This window comes from Mytilus californianus, unplaced genomic scaffold (genome assembly GCF_021869535.1).
Source record: "Mytilus californianus isolate M0D057914Y unplaced genomic scaffold, xbMytCali1.0.p SCAF_4, whole genome shotgun sequence".
NCBI lineage: Eukaryota > Metazoa > Mollusca > Bivalvia > Mytilida > Mytilidae > Mytilus > Mytilus californianus.
Window position 1 is genome coordinate 84,942,912 of NW_026262690.1, and position 22,183 is coordinate 84,965,094.

At 32.3% G+C, this 22,183-nt stretch overlaps 1 protein-coding gene across 5 annotated transcripts in view; it reads left to right on the forward strand.

The window, feature by feature from the left end:
* The window catches only part of LOC127738777 (serine/arginine repetitive matrix protein 2-like), a 46,725-nt gene extending 25,004 nt beyond the window's left edge, over positions 1-21,721 (forward strand). For 4 of the 5 annotated variants that reach the window (XM_052250144.1, XM_052250146.1, XM_052250145.1 and 1 more), the window contains 5 exons: positions 346-526; positions 1,047-1,153; positions 2,069-2,185; positions 4,123-4,244; positions 6,722-14,522. In XM_052250144.1, the coding sequence (XP_052106104.1) occupies positions 346-526; positions 1,047-1,153; positions 2,069-2,185; positions 4,123-4,244; positions 6,722-9,132 (2,938 nt within the window). In that variant the 3' untranslated portion in view covers positions 9,133-14,522. Of the gene's footprint in view, positions 1-345; positions 527-1,046; positions 1,154-2,068; positions 2,186-4,122; positions 4,245-6,721; positions 14,523-21,634 lie in introns of those variants that run through there. The other variant, XR_008000163.1, reaches the window with a different exon arrangement.
* The last annotated feature ends 462 nt before the right edge of the window (positions 21,722-22,183 follow it).

The window sequence follows — 22,183 nt, forward strand, 5'->3', positions numbered from 1 at the left end:
TTGTTTCATTTGGGCTATTCCATTAAAATGAATGTGGAAGGGAAGGAAGGAAAGGTTCAATAATGGTTGTGTCCATTTGATGTATGCAAAATTACTCAAAAAAAATTGTCAGATGTAGGGGGTTTTAGAGGTCCCCTCTCACATCAGTTCTTAATGATTTTGGATGTTCCCTCCCACCCTCAGACATCCATTTAAATGGAATAGCCCTTACTGCTCAATGATTTCCAATTGTTCATTAAGTGTTGGTCAGGTACTTTGTTATTATTTCATTATTTCTGTTTCTACAGAAAGTTAAGTATCATAAAATTTAATTTTATTCAAATGCAATTATTAATTTTATTTTAGGTCATTTTGTCAGGATCATCGTCCACGGCAGATGGTACCAATATCAGACAGATTGGCATTTTATGGTACAGCTAATGCTCTATGTGCTATTTGTATGAATTCGGTAGAAGCTCGGGCATCAAACGAAACGCTGAGAGCTCCTTGCTGTCGTAATTCATGGTTTCACAGATCATGTATACAGGTATGATATTTTATCAAAAATACTCTGCTTAGTTAAAGTCAAGAAATATAATATAATATTATAATTTGTTGATACACAATATAACTAAAATTCATGTAATTTCTCCTTGTTTGGTTTTATTTGAGGATCTGACAACACTGTTCTTTTTTGAAGCCCTTTTAGGGTTCTCATAAATTTTTGTAATGAATCACACCTTAAATAATTTGGAGACAGAAATTTAATTGGTTGGCATAATAATTAGCATACTAGAAAGTAAAACAGAGCATTGTCAGATCTTTGTAAGCAAATTGTGGACACAGGATACATATTTTAATCAGATTCGTTGATACTCATTACTACATTTCAACTTGACATGATGACAAAATGACAACTTAAATTGGTCATCCTGTTGTACAGTTTTTGACTTTGAAGGCAATGTTCCCTATTCTTTGGATTTGTTAACAATGACAATCTAATTTTAATTTTGCATTTAGGAGGGAAAAAAATTTGCATGCTCATTTTTAAAATGTTATTTCCACAGAAACATGCATCCACTGCAGGATTGTATTTCTTCAAGTGTCCTCTATGCAACAACAAAGAAATGTTCCAGAATGAAATGTTAGAATTTGGTATACATATACCTGATCAGTAAGTAAAATGTACATATATATTTATCTGTAAACATTGTAAACAGTTTTTTATTATTAGATTGGTACTTTAAACTATTCAATGAAGTTTTATGAATTAAAGTGGATTCATTTGTTTTTGTCAGTACCATTTTTCGTGACTTGAGGAAAATGTACATTTTCGTGGATATTTGATTTCATGGTTTTTTCCAAAGTCGGCATATAAGTCATTAGAAAATTCGTAATTTGTTGAACATTTAAATTTATGGTTCACCTGTACCCATGAAATCCACGAATGATAATGAATCCACAGTACCCTGTTTAGCCTGAACTGGGTAAAAGACTATAAGAAAATGTGATTTAAATGTTCGACTTCACACAGTATGTTAATCAGTTTTATTGAAGGCAAAGAGTTGGGGAAAAAGCCATCATACTTCTCTTATTTCGCAGAATTTTTTAGATGGTTATATATATATATACATAGTGTATATATGTCATTACAGATGTAATAATTACATTACATATTTTTGGTAAATGAATTTGCTCATTAATTGGACTTAGCTGAACAGTGTCAATATATGTATAAAATTTCATAGAAGAAGTGATTTTGGTTAAAATACCTTTATGACTTTCTAAAATATTGCATGACAAATAAAGAGATATGGTATGATTGTAATTGAGATGACTATCCTCCAGAGATCAAAGGACATGGATGTATATATAGGTCATTGTATGGCCTTCAACAATGAGTAAAACCCATACCATATAATAATCTATGAATAGCCTTGATATGACAAAATGTTAAACAATTTAAACGAGAAAACTAATGGCCTGATTTATGATAAAACAATAAATTAAGGACAGACAGCAACCAACAACAACCATGCTCCTGAGGTGGAGGCTCATACTTGTTTAATATAGTTCATTTGCATTACAGAGATGCTGCATGGGAAACAGAACCAAATGCTTATAATGAGCTAATGGAGAGATACATGCACTGTGATGCTGTGTTATGTAGGTGTCCTAATGGCAGGAAGTACAACAGAGATGGCGGGTAAGGAAGTCTCAGCTCTTTTTGTTTTAACCTTTTTCCAGCTGTTCCCAGTTCACGTATTGCCTTGTTTATATATAAGAATCAAGATCTTTTAAGATTATCATATATGCATATATGCTGTTCTGGGTTCACATATATATTGCTTTGTTGATTTATAAGAATCCAGATCTTTAAAGATTATCATATATGCATTTAATGGGGTACCCAACACTTTGACTAAAATAGATTTGGCTCGTTTAATTTTTCATAAAATTTTGGCAAAGTATTTACTTTGACCTGTTGACAAAAATATAAAAATTTCAAGAAATTTGAACCACACAATTTGCAGGAATAATTTCACTGGATATATAGCAGTTGACAAACACTTATTTTGATAATTGAGAAGCTTGATTTCTCTTTACTAATAGTGTGCGATTAAAACGTCCAGCTGATTTTTAAAGAGTTAACTCCCTTAGGTGACCTGTACCCCCCCTTAATGTGTCCTGCCTGAAAAGAAATTTATATGAATGGTCTTTGCCTATTTCTGATATGAATAAAATGGGAATTTGGCGTTTGAGAACAATCTTTTGGAAACAATATTAAAGAGAATATTTAGCTGAAATGTTTGGAATGGACACGTCAGGAAATTCAACCTTTTTATAAACTTTTTACACATTTAAAGGAAGAAACTGTATGATTTTTTTAATTAAATATATATTTTTTATTTGATTGACCCCTTGAATCTGAAAATAAAAAGGTATTCTAAATCTACCAAATAACATCTTTCAGGTGTTCATAAAACATTAGTCAATCAGTTAACAGTTCATAAGTTTGAATTTTGTCTCACATATTTGCATTAAGGCTTCAAATTTCTTGAATTGAGTGCAAAATTGTGAAATAGTCAAAGTAGCCTCATTTTGAGATCTTGTCATTCATATTTGATTATGAGCAAAAGCTTTTCCCAAAAATATTTTGCTACAAAATGAATTTTATAAACATGTCAATGTGTGTAAAATATCTCTTTGGGTAAAGACTTTGCTCATCTATTGTGTCCAAAAACTGTAAAATTTCCAGTTTTATTCGACTGCAAAAAATTTTGCAGTCTAATATTGGTATCACAGCGTCGTCCGAAGACATTTGGCTTCCGGACAATAACTTTATGTAAATGTAAATAGAAATCTATGAAATTTAAACACAAGGTTTATAACCACAAAAGGAAGGTTGGGATTGATTTTGGGGGTTATAGTCCTAACAGTTTAGGAATTAGGGGCCAAAAAGGGGCCCAAATAAGCATTTTTCTAGTTTCCAGACAAGAATTTGTGGAACGGTGTATGGATCTCTCTGAAATTATACCACAAAGGGATGGTTAGGATTGGCTTCAAAATTTTTTTTTTTTTTGCCAAAAAAAAGGAGGGGGGGGGGGGGGGGGTAGATAATTTTTTTTTTTTTGGGGGGGGGGGGAGTGGGGGGGGGTCAATTCGCAACAGCATAGTGTATTGCACAAAAGCAAAAAAAAGGGGGGTAATTTTTTTTTTGGGGTTCAATTCGCAACAGCATAGTGTATTGCACAAAAGCAAGAAATTGAATATAAATTCAAATCATATAACCAATTCTAAGTTCTTTGACTACAGTTATTCTGTGTCAGAAACCTATTATGTGTCAAATATTTAATTACAATCCAAATTCAGACCTGTATCAAGCGCGAATATTGTGTCCATTTTTGCTCCAACTGTTCAGGGTTGGACCTCTGCGGTCGTAACCAGCTGCGCTCTGCGAAGCAATTTATTAGTTTCTTGGAAGTAAAAGAACTTTTATTGATCACATTAACCATATTTTCAGGTAAACAGAAAGTTTATAAAACAAATTCAGTTATTGTTATATGTAATCCCTTAAGATATATTGCCTGCCCACTCTTTCTGTCATTCAAATTATTTCAAGCTATAAATTACCCATTTCAGAAAATGGGAAATAACAACATGTGATTGGTGTGGTTCTAAAGGGACACATGTAACGTGTCACAGCCTGATTAAGATTGGTCGCAATTTAGTTTGTCAGGAATGTAAAGAAATAGATGATAGATGTAAGTATGATATTATGGATTCATTATCATTCATGGTATACCAATTTTTGTGGATTTTGTGGGTATAGATAGACCACAAATTAAAAGTATTCAACGAAGTACATATTCTTTATAGGCTTATATGCAGACTTCGACAAAACCATGAAATCAGATATCCTCAAATGTACAATTTTTCCTCAATCCTTGAAATATGGTTCCATGAAAATACACATTTTCTTTAGGCTTATATGCAGACTTTGACAAAACCATGAAATCAAATATCCTCAAATGTACAATTTTTCCTCAATCCTTGAAATATGGTTCCATAAAAATAAATGAATCCACAGTACTTAAACTAGGTTCTTGCAGCAATTTGGCAGTTTTAGCACTGATAGGATGTTAAGAAAATAAAAATGAATAAGTTAAATTGGGCAGAATTGAAGGCCTCACAGAAAAATAGTTGCTATATCAACACAAAACCATAAATATAATATTATCTAAGAGACCCAACAAATCACATATTGCTCTTATAAATTCAGAATATAAACAAACTCAACAGATCTATAGATATAAAAATGTGGTATGATTACCAATAAGACCACTATCCACCAGAGTTCATAATGAAGTGGAAATAAGCAATTTTAGGCCACCGTACAGACTAACAATGAGAATAAACCCATATAGTCAGCTATGAAAGGGAGCCTCGGTGGCCGAGTGGTCTAAGTAGTTACTACTGTAATCACTAGCCAGTCAACACTGAGGTTGTGAGTTCAAACCCCGCTCGTGCGGGTGCACTCGACTGCAATCTTAATTGACTAGGATTGTCAGTTTTCCTATCGAAGGTCGGTGGTTTTCTCCGGGCACTCCGGCTTCCTCCACCAATAAAAACTGGCCGCCACGAAATAGCCCAAAAGAGGTGCTTAAAAGTGGCGTTAAAACACCAAAAATCAAATCAAATCAGCTATGAAAGGTCCTATATGAAATAATTCAAACGAGAAAACTCAGCCTAATTTATAACAAATCAATTTACGAAAAACAAATATGACAGACATGAACCAACGACAACCACTGTACTACAGGCTCCTGACTTTGGACAGGCACATAAAGAATGTGGCTGGGTTAAACATCTTTGTGAGCATTCAACCCTCACCCTAACCTGGGACTGTTGTGTAAGAGCACAACATAAGAAAAAAAAGAATGGATGGGATACAAATAAAATGATTTGTTATGTCAGTAGTAAAGTATTGAGATATTGGAAATTATAGTGAGTTTTTGTAGCAGTTACAGTAGGCATATTCTTTTTTCAACATCCATGAAGCAATCTTTAATGGACAAAGTATGAAATGTTATAATCTGAAATTCCTTTTTGCCACCTTGCTATGCAGATCTGTTTTTGAAGATTTTGAAACTGCTTAGAAAAATAACAAAACCACTGAAACAAACTTTACACCATAAACATTCATATAATTAACATTTTTGCATGATGTCAGTTCTGTTTTAATTGTTGTAAGAGCTCTGTAAAAACTTCTTCTGGCTGAAATCTGGAGATGAAAGGACTTTTCCAGAATTATTTGTAAGGGGTGTCATATTGTTGTCTGGTTGATGTTTCATTGAAGTATAATTAAAATACTTTATAACAAAAACATTGGCGGCAGAGAAGAGCCAAGGAATATTTAATCTGATTAAAATACCACCATCTGACAAAACCAGCAGATCCCCAAAGCTCTTTAAAACAGAAACTAGAAAGGAATGTTTTCAGATCCTTGTAAGCAAACCTTGGATAGAGGGTCTGTATTTTAATCAGATTGAGAAGATTTCAAACTATTTCTTAATTCAAAGCTTGACATATTGTACTTACTCTTGTCAATAGTTGTAGACCATTTGTTGACCTCTTGTGGTCTTTTGGTTTTTTTGGCAATGTTTGGTTGCTTTCTCATTGTCAGACATAAACTCCATTTATCATACAATAAAGAAAAAATTCAGGAACAAAAACAAACTGATGTCACACAAAAGCTTTGATCATGGAATAATAAAGAATTTAATGATGACCAACATTATTTTATATTTAACATTAAACTTCTTAGTTCATGTACTGTAAATACAGAAATTGTTGCAAAGTTCTTGTTATTGCGAAAAATATACAACTGGATATGTTTTACAAATCTATAAAAAAAAACTCCCCATTATTTTGATGGTATTTCCTGAATTCTTAAGTTAATTTTACATGTTTGTCCATTGATCAACAACATCAACAATGGCAATAATAAATGCATACAAAAATTCATAAATTTACAGTATTATATGAATAACATACAAGATAGCTGTCTTGCAAATTATTCTGATGCCATTTTATATAAAGATCAAACCTTTCAAGATATAAACAACTTTTTCATTTCTTTGCATGTAAAATGATTTAAAGAGCATATACAGCCTAGCACATTTTTTTTAAAAGATGAATCTCAATTTGCTACAATAGATTTTGATATTAACTTTTTCAGCTCGAAAAATTAAAAAGATAAAAAAAAAGAAAAGAACTCCTTTGAAGAAAAGACTTGAAGACAATGTGGAGGATAAGGATGATGTTGATTTAGAACAAAAAGCGAAAAGTGAATATCCCGGACCAAGTTCTGCTATTGTAAAGACAAATCCAACAAAAAAGAAAACACCTGAAGTACCAAGGAACCGGTCACCAGTAGGTTCACCAGGCATGTCACCTGGTATGATATTACGTTTGTCATATCAGGAAACAGATGATGATGTTGATGTAGTTGAGGATGAAGATGTTAACACTTGTTTATCTCCCTTGCTGTCAGCTCAAAAAGAAAATCGTGCAAAAAATATACCAGCAGCAATAGGTAGTTGCGAACAAAAGAAAAAACGTCGGGGAAGGTCAAGACATAGGAAAAGGTCAAGGTCTTCCTCGAGTGAATATATCCCATTGTCATCTATAAGACATAGGCTGAGATCTTCTTCACGTGGACCTGCTCGACAAAGTAGGAGCAGGTCTCCTTCATTATCAGAGGAATCTCATGTTAGTGGAGATCTGTCCCACTCTCCTAGAGGAAAAAGATTTAGTCGAAGAAGGTTGAAAAATAGATCTCGATCATCATCGTCAGACTCATTGGTAAATTCAAGATTGAGATCAGCTTCTCGTAAAAGAAAGAGATCAAGATCGTCTTCATCCGAATCATTAGTTCATAAAAGGTTAAGATCTGCTTCTCGTGGGAGAACGCGTGAAAAAAGGTCATCTTCGTCACTCGAATCACCAGGATTTTCCAGAACTAGATCAGTTTCACGGAAACGTAAGATAATTGAATCTCCATCAAAAACTACCAGTTCAAAACAAAATTCAAAGAAGACATTAGCTTATGATGAAGTTGATGGAGAAAGTTTGCCAGTCAGGCCGTCATCTGAGAGCAAGAAAAGGAGGAAAAGTATAAATCACCCTTTTTCTGCACACGGATACAAAAATAAAAAGAAGAGAAGACCAAAGGTTAAAAGAATGCTAATTAGTATGGAACCACAACTGTCTTATCTGTCACCAGTCGCCCAGTATCAGTATGGTCCACAGGTAATCACTGGTAGTAGTGAAGATTCTGATAATCCTGTTAAAGAATTCACTCCGAAAATATCTCGATCAGAGTGTGGACCTTCAGACAATCCTGTGAAAGTGTCCTCCCCAAAAAAGTCGACAGCTAAACCTGGTGGAAAGGAAATGGCTAATACTTTTGAACTTTCTTCATCTAGCTCAAAAATAGGGTCAAAACAAGAGAAACGGACTTATGGTGTAGAACTGTCTTCCACTAAATCGCAGATTAAGTCGAGGGGAAAAGATTCAGAAAATATCAGTGAGAATTTCAAAGAAGGAAAACTCTTTTCAACAAATGGTAAAATTCAAAAAGTGAATGGTCAGTTGTTGATGGGGTCTAAAAAAGAATCAATGAGTCCTCAGAAAGGGAGCAACAAGTTTAATATGAGCAAATCTCCAAAAAGTGGTAAACAAATAAAAAAAACTTACAAAAAGAGAAACAAGATAGATTCTAAACAAATGTTGATTAATCAGTGGCTGAAAAGCAGCAAAGAATGTAGAATAGATGATAAGGAAAATAATCACAACAAATTCCTAACTATCAAATGGCAAGGGAATAAGTATATACTCATGAAAACACATGAACAAAATGGCAACTGTTTGTCAACAATTTCTCCCTATATCTGTAAAAGTCGACAGCCAAGTCCCAATGCAAGAGCTTCACAGCTGAGGGAAGATAGGCAGCAAAGTCCCAATACTAGAGCATCAAAAGTTAAAGAAGACATACTACAAAATACAAATATAGGAGGTTCAAAGTTGAGAGATGGTATTCAGCAAAGTCCAACTACCAGATCTTCACAATTAAGGTCAGGAAGTCCAATTACAAGAGCATCTAAGAGTCCACAGCCGAGTCCATTAATTAAACAAACTCCCAGGTCGCTACTGACTGAAGACATCTTACAAAAAATATCAGAAAAGAGATCTAGCTTGATTAAAACTTATCCACTTAGATATTCAAATAAGCCTGAAAACGGCAATGTCAGGTGTTCGCTGTCATCAAAATTTGTGGATGGTGAAACAGCGAATGATTCTTTCCCTGTACTACATTCTATTCTGAATGACCAAGTCACATTGAAAAGTTCTCCAAAAGAGAGTAGAGTAACTCCGTCTAAGATGAACAGTCCTGTAAGTCATCCTGTCGTGGAGGAATTGAACAGTTCGGGAAGTAGTGACACTTTAAGTTACATGGATGAGGACTTTCTTACATCTGATGATTCGGACAATAAGGAGCCATCTGAAATCGAGACTAAGTATGTAATCAAGAGATATGACAATGTCAATGGCCTGGAACAAGTTCAGGTTGTACTGCCAAGCAGTTGATGACAATATATTCATATATATATCACACACATTGTGGCAGCTTTTATGTATAGCATAAACTGTGCGTTTACAATTTACTATATTGCTTATCTATGGACAAAATAGGTCTGAAATTAGACAGTTGCCAGTTTTGACTATTGATATCACTTAGGCACTTTCACTGAAAGAGATATAAAAGTGCTATCATATAACCTTTTATGAAGATTATTCCAGGGACATTTGTTGTGAACAAGGAAGTAATATCTTTTTAGTGTAGCTTTATAAAAAAGTTAATAAATCACTAGTATGTGACTGTATTAAAGCCCCATTTATTATGGACTCCTACTTAAAAAAAACATACTTTATTTTAAGGTATTTCCATGATGGGTTTTGTTCACAGTTTGTTTCTTAGATGGGCCAGTTAAATCTAAATTGTGTTTATTGTTTGTGATTCACTGCCTTGTAAGATGCAATTTTATTGACAGGGTAAATTTAGTGGTAAATTGCCTTCTGTGAAAAATACGACACACAGAAAAATTTCCTGATATACGGTAGTAGTAGGTGTAATACAGAGATTCTCCGTCTTGTTATGTGAATTGACAGCCAAAATGTCTTGAGAATAAATTTAAGATTTCACACTAAAAGAAATTTAATGAATTGGGTTTGTGCAAAGATTTCATACAGGTATATATAAATGATTTGAAAAGTTTTTTCCTCTGAAATATGTAGTACAATGTACAAGTAAAATCTTCTTTAACATTTCAATGCTTCTATTTTAAAAATTTTATTTCATTTTGATGTAAAGGCACTTTCAACACTTTTTACAACCCTATAAAATTACAAAATAAAGCAATTGATTCTCATAATTGCATTTTTATTCTACAAACATGAAATTACTAGCATTGACTAGTTAAAACAAGCCTATCAATTTGTGTTTCGATGCGTTGTTTTGATGAGAGCACCTGCAGTCATAGATGTTTCATTTTATACGGAAATAGAATATAACTTTTTGAATGCCTCTCCCAATCATAATTAGCCATTGGAAATTGTATGAAACACCATGTAATTTTATTATATCATCAACCATACATGTGTAAAATCAACTTTGCAAAACTGTCCTGTAATTTGAATTTAACAAGCAAAAAAAAATTAAGGCATTGAAACAAATATTGCTCAAGTGAAACAGTCACTGACAGTTTGATTAGGCTGATTTTACCTTACATTTGGACCTGAGTACTGCAATTTTGGTCTCAAATTCTGAAGTTTTTATAAATAGTACTTAATGAAATTCAGAAGAGTTTTAATACCACATTGGTTGAATTGGAAAAATTAGATAAAACCATTATGGTTTATGCTGTAAATCTATCACCCCAACACTCAGTCTGTGCAGGATGTATTTATACAAAGCAATGTCTGGTAGCAATGGGACGTTAAATCCAATGACTCTCGCTGGTAGAGTGCCACTCTTTCTGCACATTAAAGACCGGACTTGTGAAAACTCTGAAGAGTGTGTAGACCACATATTGCCAGGCAAAATTACTGCCCCATCCCAACATACTGTAAATTCAGAAATTATTGCGTGCATTTATTATTGCGGTTCTGAATAACAGGCCATTCATTAGGAGGCGGTACCCGGTACTTTTACCCTCCTATGCTACTGATAAGTACCGCCTGAATTTTTATATAAGATGTTCATTGAATATATTGAAAAGTACCACCTTCAAATAGGAATGTACCGGTCAACATGAAAGATAATGAAACCCCTGTGAATAATGGACAAATATGCGAGATTAATTATTGCGATTTCAGGAAAATCTGCACACAGATATATGTATAAGATATCAGAATGCGAATTCTTAATATTGCAATACTCACCTAGTTGCAATATTCGCATTAATAAAAACTTTGAAATAATTGCTGAATTTACAATACTCTCTTTTCTAGTGAGGTTTGCAAAATTCTCACCCTTTATCTCAGTTGACCCACTTTGCTGAACCTGTCTTCTAGGTTATATAATTAACTCTTCCCTGAGTAAACATTTAAGATTTGCCACTGGACATTAAGCAAAGAAAAATCAAACAAAATGTAGTCAATAGGTCATTATTTTTACTAATACACTTATTATGAGTATGTATTATATGAAGAAGACCATTTAAAAAATATATCACCCTTTCATTAAATCTGAACTTTTTTCAAAAGCCAGCGTTAAGTATTTGTATGATATATACTTTAATTGATGTTATTTTTGGCATATCCCCACCTTGCACCATATTTAATTTTGTCTCTCTTTGACCTTGCACCTGTTTACAAAGATGTTTGGCTGATTAGTAACATTTTGAATTGAAACTTCATAAACTTTTTGTCAGTATACATTGAATATGTATAGAGGGTGGTCTTACTTATTTGGTTAACTAGAATACGACTGCTCGCTTGGTGTTGACTTAAATTAAACAGGTCCATTGAAAGGTGTTTTTGATTAATTCCTTCACAATGAAATCTGTTTTGTATTTAGTTATGTGTTTATAACTATGTCTTGCCTCATATGTGTTCAGCTAAGAGTAACTAGAAGTACAAGTACCTTTTGTTCTTTTAAGATCTTGTAACAACATGTGTTCAACATGTCAAGAGGTCAGATAGGTATTTAAATGTCTAATGAATAATTTTCTCTGCAATTTCATAAAATTTGTGTACGATAAGAAAGAAAATCAAAAACACATTCAATGTAATTGATTTTTTGTGAATCGGTGAATAGGAGCAATAATTGTATTTTAAATTGTCTAAAGAATTCTACCAGACAGTGTGTGACAAAATTTTCAACAAATCCTAGATTAAAAAAATGTTTGTCCAACACTTTGCTACCATGAATGCATACTGTGATTTAAGGCCACCATTGAAAAATTCTTTGTTTGATGTTGCCTATCTATGCCTTATAGGGTTGGGTAGGTAGGGATTTCATTTTTTTGGCCAACAACATTTGTTACATGTTTAAGACAAGAAAACGACGTTAGAGCAGGAAAAAATATTAAAAAAAAAATTGAACAAATTTGTGTCATAAAATTTTTGGGTAGGCTGCTGTATGTAGGTAGGCATCATCAAACAATCTAAGTTTAATTTTGGCCTAACATAAATGTGTTCTTTAATGGTGCTTTATACAGTATAACATAGTGTGTTTTCATCTTGTTTGTGTGTGCTTATTTTGTACACAGAAATATTTGCATTATTTGTCAAATATTGACTGATTTTTGCTATGCATTTATGCATGAATGCTTTTAATTGAGTGCAAGTTAAGATTATTTTATCACAAAAGACTAACATTTCTGTTTGCTATGCAAAAAAATGTAGATATTTTATATTATCATGATTATAGAGAAGAATCTTCCAAGACCTACAGAGAACTTGGGGAAAAAAAGTTTTTTGCATTAAGACTTGGTCTGCATAAAATATCTTTAAAGAGTTTACTATTTGTATTAAGTTTTCATTGTTAAATGTTGCTTGCAAAAGGAAAAGACAGATTATTGTGTATATATTAAATTGTTTAACCAAACTATCAAATTAGTAACTTAGTTTTAAAATATTGTTTGGGCATTACTCCTTCATATATCCATGTCAATATTTATAACTTGTCATGCCCTATAAAAGCCTAAAGGTCATGCGAGATATTGCTATCACTTGGTGCTCTTTGTTCATTGTTGGTAATCTTTTTCACATTTCCATTCTTTTCTCTTGAATCCCCTTTCAGATTTTTATCTGAGTTGACAGTCATAATGAAATGGAGGTATTCTCTAAAAATTCTAGTTGAATAAAAAATGGCTGCCATGGGCAATATTTGATTCTAATTATAAATGATCTTCTTTTAATGTTTACTGGGTTACAAACATGGGGAGGGGAGGGGGGCTTTGAACTTTTATTTGAAATAAATCAATAAAAACATGATGCTGCCTGTGACAATCTCGACTGAAATCTATTCTTGAATCTTCTTTTAATGTTTTGAATCTAAGTGATTGATGAAAACAAAGCCGTTAGATGTTTTATATACCAAAAGTTATCTTCTCTTGAGGAATTAAGGGGTTGTGAGTGATTAAGGCTGCTCTAAGCCTCTATTTATAGAATTTTATAGCATTATATTGCAGTAGGCGGCTTCATTTGATTATTGCTTACTTTAGTTATATGCTTACAATGTAACTTTTTGAATCCTGTTTGTAATAAAATTTATTGAATTATGAAAATATGAATTTTTGTAATAAGAGGAATGTAAGATATATATATATATAGATGAAATCTCTAAATAGCATAATTTATTATACCACAATTAACATTATTTGAAAGGAAAGATTGCTCTGCTCTGCCTTATACACATAGTAGTAATTGCTAGTTTGAATGTCCCTTTGGTATCTTTCACTTAAATTCTAATTCGTAAACTCAAACGAACATAAAATATTTATCAAATAACCACAAACTCTTACATGGGAGACGCCACTTGCAGAGACAAGCGCACATTTTATTATAAATATGAGTATAATATTGTGGAAAGTTCATATAAATACACAGGTAATAAGCAGCTTGTACATGTACTGGTTTCCCCATATTAGTGGTCTACAAATCTGAAAATAATAATATAATATAATTAATAATATTATTTATTTGGCAAAATGCTACTGTACACTTTGACTGCAATGGCTCGAATCACTTTAAACCACCTGAGTTCACTCGTGCATGAACTCAATATCCCAATCGAACTGACCTTACTATAATTAACCAAACACTAGTCAACTATAAACAAACAACGTTTTTACATGTTCGATTTTTGTACAACTTTGATAAATACATCTCTCTTCTAGAAGTCACCTTAGTAAAGATTGTTTAGTATGCAAAAAATGTCTTGCAAATGGTAGATTCAGTTTCAGTTTCAGCAAACTAATATTTTAAGACTTGGGTTTTGGAAATCAGTAGATTGCAAAGGTGAACCAGCTTAATTCAGTTTATTTTGCCCCATTAGATTTCTGTTACACATGAACTATTTTGAATTAGGTTTTAAACGACATAGAGGAAATTGGTGTACACATGTTTGGTTTATGTAATAAATAAAATCATCATAGATACCAGAATTAAAGTTTTGTAAATAAATTTGAACATTATTTTCAACAGCTTATAGTTTTAAATAGCTTGTGTTATAGTAGAATAGAATAACTGAAGAATAATTGTTAAAATGAAGGATGGTCTTTCCTATAGAAGTCTGTGTATAGTTTATATAAAAATATGTTGCAATCTCAGCATATGAAGCTAAGTATCATGTATTTTTTCAAGTTTATAATTAAAAGATCTGCATGTCAATTTTTCTACAATTTTCTGACCTCAATCAGATTATCTAGTTCAGTGATATATTTCATAAATTAATGTTTGTATTCAAACTGTTTGTGAAATAAAAACGAAAAAAATCAAGAAAATATCTTTGTGTTTTGTTTTTCATTAAACAAGTCAATATATTGCCATGCTTCAGTAAGAGGCTTAGGTCATAGTCCAAGCACTTCAGTTCATTCCTTCACACTGATGATCCGTAAGTGATCTGGTGGTAGGGTCCTTTCTACAAGTACAGGAGGTAGTGGGTTCAATCCAAAAGTCAGGTCTGAAACTTGACTGAAAGACTTGAAATTTTGTATTTCATGCTTAAGGGATTTTAGAGGAAGAGCAGAGATTGGTTGGGCTGGAGTCAGAATTATGTGTCCGGGTAGGGTGACATGCCTTCTTGCAGAGCTTTACCCTGTGAACCAGCTCATTATGTTGGCCTAGTAAAAAGCAGGGTTCAAATTCATATCACATTTAAAATGTTCTCATCCTGAATATGCATTTAGTTTTCCACTATACATAAGACAATAAATATACTATAAGCAATAGGTCAACTGTATTTGGAATATGGAATGATTACATGTCTGATTGGCAGAGATCATCCAAACTTGACCTCATTTTCATGGTTCATTGAACAGTGTTTTCAGTTTTTGTCTCGATTTCACGGAGTCAAAAAGCGATACATAGGTATGCTGTTTCTAGCGTCGTCGGTGTCGTCAACAATGTATTAGTTTGTGATTAGGTCTAGTTTATGGTGAACCACTAGCAGTAGGTCATTGATATTTGGTATGCAGTTGTATAAGCATTCGCAAATCTCATTTCCATGGAGATTATTTGGCTCCCCCCCCTCAGTCATGGTCTATTGACTTTGAAACTTTTGCTTAGTTTACATGTATTAGTTTGTGATTAGGTCAGTTTATGGGGAACCAATAGTGGTAGGTCAATGAAATTTGGTATGCAGTTGTATAAACATTGACATATATTTAATTTCCATGGAGATTATTTGGCCCGCCCCCTCAGTTATGGTTTATTGACTTTGAAACTTTTGCTTCGTTTACATGTATTAGTTTGTGATTAGGTCAGTTTAAGATGAACCACTAATGTTAAGTCAATGATATTTGGTATGCAAATGTATTGGCATTTGCAAGTTTCATTTCCATGGAGATAATATAACCCCACACCCTCATTATGGTTCATTGACTTTGAAACTTTTACATAGTTTACAAGTTAATGTTTGTGTTTGTTTAAAGAGAACGACTTATGAGATTTCAGTGGTATTTGGTATACAGTTGTATTAGTATTGGCACATCTCATTTCCATGGAGATTGTTTAGCCCTGTACCTTCAGTCATGGTTCATTGACTTTGAATATTTGCATAACTTACATATAAATAAAGTATTGCTTTTTTAATTTCAACATTTGCATTATCAAAATAACAAATAGGCGAGACATATATCTGTGTTAACAGTTTATTCAGATATTTTAAGCAACAGGTTAACTAATATGATGTAAAGTAACTGTCGGTCAGCAGGGTTCATCTGACCTTCACCTTAATTACATGGATTGTTTAATTATTATGTTCAGAATTGTGATACTTTAGTTAACCTTTTCAAGACTTTAAACATATATTCAATCATGATCATTTAAGCAGGACAAACATTTCAGCATTTGCACTCTTTGTTTTAAAATATCTGTTAAACTATTTGAAATATACATGCAAATGCATATTTCCTTACTTGTTCATTGATGATATCAAAAGGGTGTTAATATTTGCTGCATATTGATAAAAAATGGATCAGACTCAAATGGCTAGGTTGCACAAAATGTTTCTTAAACAATGGAAAATGGTCTCTACTGTACATTTAAATGGGGAAATATCTTAAAACAACTCCATAATGGAAGGTGCACAACCTTAATAGGTTTGCCAAAATTCTGTGAATTTCCTTAATCTGGGTTAAAAACAAAAATTCAAATTGATGCCATCTTTTGAAAATTATGCTGAAAGTGGTGTTAAACACCAACAACCAATTCATATATTAGAGAGTGGGGGATATACTGCAATCAACGTCTCCATCTGTTTGTCCCACAACATGTTACCACTCTTCCGATCTATCAAACACCTACTTCCTGTATGCTTCAAACTTTGAATTTTTCAATTTTTCATTCATGCAAGATGTATGATGATGTTAAATTTCAGAAGATGCACTAGATATTTAACAAATCACCATCAGTGCAACATATGCCAGTTTTACATTTTCAAACTGTGTTATGTTTATATTAAACATGTTGTACACTTGAAGGAACCTCTCAACTAGTGGGTGAGAATTCAAGCAGGAGTAGGATTTCGATGAAAAACAAAACAAATTACCAATAACCAATTCCACCAAGTGTTAAAATAAAAGTTGTACACATTAGAATAAAACGAGACCTTTCAAAAAGCCCAACATCACGATTCAGATGAACGAAGCTGTGCCTTTCTGAGTAAATCATCTGTCACAGAGGCAGATTTATATGGGAGCCCAGCGCCCCTCTAAATGGTGCTACATGCAAAGTTAATGCTCAGGCTATTTACAAGTCCCACTCCTAAAGTTGCATTTTTGGTTATGTTTTCATTCATCAAAAACAAAATCAATGATGGTAGATATAGACAATATCCAAATATCTTACTAGTGTTAAATTGATAACCTTTAAAGATCGGGTAACTAAACTCTGATCTGTTCCCAAGTTATGTATAAAAATCAACAAATTGTTGCATACTAGTAAACATTTCCTTGTCCAAATATATCATCTTTTTTATTCAGAGAAAAAAAGAAACACTTCCCCAAAATAAATTTAAACTACTTCCATTTCATGAAAGCTGTATTTTTACCAATTCTGACAGCAAAATCTTACAGTAATCGCGAGGCATAGGAGCTATAATCTGATTTTAACAGGCAACTCGAACAATTTGTAGGTCCTTTAATGTGACAATTTGCCTGGCTATGCTGTTGCTCTCTGATCTAATTATGGTTCACCTGAAACAGTTGCATAAATTAAAACACGATCCGTACTGGTTACTGGAACTTTGGATGCACCAAACCAGGTACTTCATATCTGAGAAATAGGCAATATATGCCTTCGATTTTAGAATTCATTCATACATGTTTATCTCACCAGGCCTAAAAGGCTAATATAAGAGAATATGTTTTAAATATATATGGAAAAATGCTTGGAGTAAAAGGAATTGCATGAAATTAAACCAACTTTATACAAACCTTGAAACAAATTTAAAAACAGTAAATATCAGTGTGTTATTTCTAGAAGCCGTAGTGGTCATGCTAAAATAACACACGAGCATCTTTTAAAAAATAAAATTCAACCAGTATGTTTACCTTGCGATTGCAAGTATACAATTAAACATATTTTGATTGAATGTATAGACATTTCCGATATCCGGGGGAAAACATGAAATGATTGGATGATAAGTTACACTTTTAATTCAAACTCCATTCACTTGAATTTGTATCGAGGGGTCTTGCTTAATTTGGTGAACTAGAATACGACTGCCCACTTGGTGTTGACCCAAATGATACAGGTCCATTCAAAGGTGTGTTATTTCTCCACAATAAAATGCTGTCAGTGGTAGAATCTGTTATGTATTTAGTCAGCTGTTTGTTTATACCTATGTCTTGCCATATCTGTGTTCAGCTAAGAGTATCTAGGAGTACAGGTACCTTTATCTTTTCAGATCTTGTAACACGTGTTCAACATTTTCAGAGGTCATATAGTTATGTAAATTTGCCTAAAGAATAATTTTCTCTACAATTTTATAAAATTTGTGTACAATTATGTTCCCTCTGAAGTGAAAGAAAATCAAAAAGACATTCAATGTAATTTTTTTGTGAATCGATTCGGTGAATTGGAGCAATAATTTGATTTTATATTTTTTAATTTGTTAAAAGAATTCTACCAGACAGTGTGTGACAATATTTTACACAAATCCTTGCTTAAAAAAATGTTTGTCCAACACTTTGCTACCATGAATGCATAATGTGAATTAACATAAATGAATGTGTTCTTTAATGGTGATTTATACAGTATAATATAATGTGTTTTTATTTTGTTTGTGTGTGCTTATTTTGAAAACAGAAATATTGCATTATTTGTCAAATATTGATCGATTTTTGCTATGCATGTATGCATGAATGCTTTTGATTGAGTGCAAGTTAAGATTATTTTATCGCAAAAGACTTAAGATGAACCTTCCAAGAACCACAGAGAACTTAAAAAAAAGTTTTTTGATCAAAATCTTGAAACAAAACATAAAATATCTTTAAAAGAGTTACTATTTGTATTAAATTTTCATTGTTAAATGTTGCTTGCAAAAGGAAAAGACAGATTATTGTGTATATATAGCGGAAATAAGTGAAATTAGGCATTAAGCTTAAATCATAGGCAATATAAGCTAATGCCTAGGCAGTATTAAGTCTATTGCCTAAATGATGTTGGGTATTATTCTTAAATCCTGAAAAATGTGTCCAGGCATTAATCTTAATGCCTAAAATGTAAATGCAAGTAAATAAAAAGACATTTATTCAAAGTTAAAATACATTGGTACATTATAACATGATAAGAACTGAATTTTCAAATGTCAACTACCTGAAATAAAGTAACTAGTTCTGGACACTTTAGTTTTAACTCGGATATAACCAAAGCTGTAAATTCACGACCATTTTCACTTTGCAGTTTATGGGGTAGACCAAAAATTGTGAAAACATCCATTAAATCGAATGTCACCTCTGAAGCACATTTTGACTCGAGAGCTCTAAAGTTACAAACTGTTGTCAGATGATTTTATCGAAATTTATCGTTTCCATCTACTAAATACTAGATACTAAAATTTGAAGATCTGTAAAATTAATGTATATCAATATTTGGAATGTGATATAAACAAAACTTTACATTTAGAATATTTCACCGAATGTATATGGAAGACAAAGCAAAAATCCCAAAGTTCACTTATTGCCAGAAATGATGTTTGTCAATAGGTTGAATAATCAACATCAGATTTCAGGAAATAAGTTTAATGCCTGACAATTTTAACTTAATGTAATGCCTTATTTTACTTACTGCCGCTAACATATATATTGAATTGTTTAATCAAACCATCAAATTAATAACTTAGTTTTAAAATATTGTTTGGACATTATTCCTTCATATAGTATTTGTAACTTGTCATGCACTATTAAAGCATAAGGTCATGCAATATATTGCTATCACTTGGTGCTCTTTGTTCATTGTTGATAATTTTTTTCACATTTCCATTCTTTTCTCTGAAATCCCCTTTCAGATTTTGGTCCGAGTTAAGGTTTATGACCCTTCTGTAGCCATGTGTATTACGAAATTTTCAAAGTGCAATAATATCAAAACAGCAAAGATACTGAATAATAGAGATGTGCCATTTTGTACATATACCAAAGGGAAACTTCGTTCAAAACAATACTATTTATTGTTTTATTGCATTTAATAGAAAATGGGATTTTGTGGCAAATAAAGCCAAGATTTTTGCAGAAAATCCACAGACTTCAAAACAGAGATTTTCGTTATAATAGTTATCAAAGGTACCAGATTTTAAACATAGATTATACTCACTTGTGCTTGTGTTTCTTCTTTAAAAAAAAGTCGTAAACAACCTTTATATTCTAAAAAACATCGTGCTGATTCTCTACAATCGAGCGCACCCTAGAAGGTGTACTTGAATTGGTCCATATTTGTATATCTTTTAACCAATATCTTAATTTATAAACTTGTTTTAAGGAAATCATTGCTAGCACTGCATGTAATAATCCTCTATCAATCAAGCACCGAATTGTCAAATATTAGAGTACAAGGGGAAAGGCTGTGGATTTTCTATAAAATTTCCTTTTGTTTAGCATTTAAAGAACAAAAAGGTACATAATCCTTAATAGTTATAATAAAATGGAGGTATTTTCTAAATAGCCAAGCGGCTCTTTTCACAAAAAATCTTACGAGTAAAAAGACTTGTAAGGCATTAACATTTCAGTATAACTTACGATCAATTTTAATCGTAAGATTTTTCATGAAAAGAGACGCTGAAATGGTTCTAGTTGAATAAAAAATGGCTGCCAGGGGCAATATTTGATCCTCTTTTAATATTTACTGGGTTGCAAACTGGGGGGGGGGGGGGGGGGGGGGGATCTTTATTTATATAAATCAGAATAAAAACATGCATGTGACAATCTTCGACTGAAATCTGTTCTTGAATCTTCTTTGAATGTTTTGAAACTAAGTGATTGATGAAATCAAAGCCGTTTGATGCTTTATTTATCAAAAGTTATCCTCTCTTGAGGAATTAAGCGATTCTGAGTGATTATAAGGCTGCTCAGAGTCTCTATTTATAGAATTGTATAGCATTATTTTGGCGCTGAGTAGCCGCGGCTTCATTTCATTGTTGCTTACTTTAGTTATATGCTAACAATTGAACTTTTTTCATCCTGTTTGTAATAAAATTTATTAAATTATGAAAATATGAATTTTTGTAATAAGAGGAATGTAAGATATATATATATATATATATATATAGATGAAATCTCTGAATAACATAAATTATTATACCACAATTTACATTATTTGATAGGAAAGATTGCTCTGCTCTGCCTTATACACATAGTAGTAATTGCTAGAAGTCAACTTAGTATGCAAAAAATGTCTTACAATTGGTAGGTTCAGTTTCAATTTCAGCAAAATACTGTTTAAAGACTGGTATCAGCTAGTAAATTGCAAAGGTGAAAAGTAAAACAACAAAAATACCGAACTCCAAGGAAAATTCAAAACGGAAAGTCCCTTAACAATTGGCAAAATCAAAACCTCAAACACATCAAACGAATGGAAAACTACTGTTATGTTCCTGACTTGATACAGGCATTTTCTTATGTAGAAAATGGTGGGTTAAACCTGGTTTTAAAGCTAGCTAAACCTCTCACTTTTATGACTGTTGCATAAAATTTCATTATATTGACAACAATGTGTGAACAAAACAAACAGACATTATAGGTAAAAATGTCAAAAATGAACCAGCTTAATTCAGGTTATCCCCCCCCCCCCCCAATTAGATTTCTAATCCACTTGAACTATTTTGAATTAGGTTTTAAACGACTTTAGGGGAAATTGGTGAACACAGGTTTGGTTTATGCAATAAATAAAATCATCATAGATACCAGAATTAAAGTTTTGTAAATAAATTTGAACATTTTTTTTCAACAGCTAACAGTTTTAAGTAGCTTGTGTAATAGTAGAATAGAATTACTTAAGAAATTGTTAAAAAGAAGGACAGTCTTTGCTATAAAAGTCTGTGTATAGTTTATAAAAAAAAAATGTTGCAATCTCTGCATATGAAGCTAAGTACCAGTATTTTTTCAAGTTTATAATTAAAGATCTGCATTTCAATTTTTCTACAATTTTCTGACCTCAATCAGAGTATCAAGTTCAGTGATATATTTTACAAATAAAAAGTTTGTATTCAAACTGATTGTGAAATAAAAAAGAAAATATCTTTGATTTGTTTTTCATTAATCAAGTCAGTATATTGTCATTCTTCAGTCAGAGGCTTAGATCATAGTCCACGCACTTGTAATTTTTTACTTCACACTAATGATCCGTAGGTGATCTCGTGGTAGGTTCCTTTCTACAAGTACAGGAGTTAGTAGGTTTAATCCAAAAGTCAGGTCTG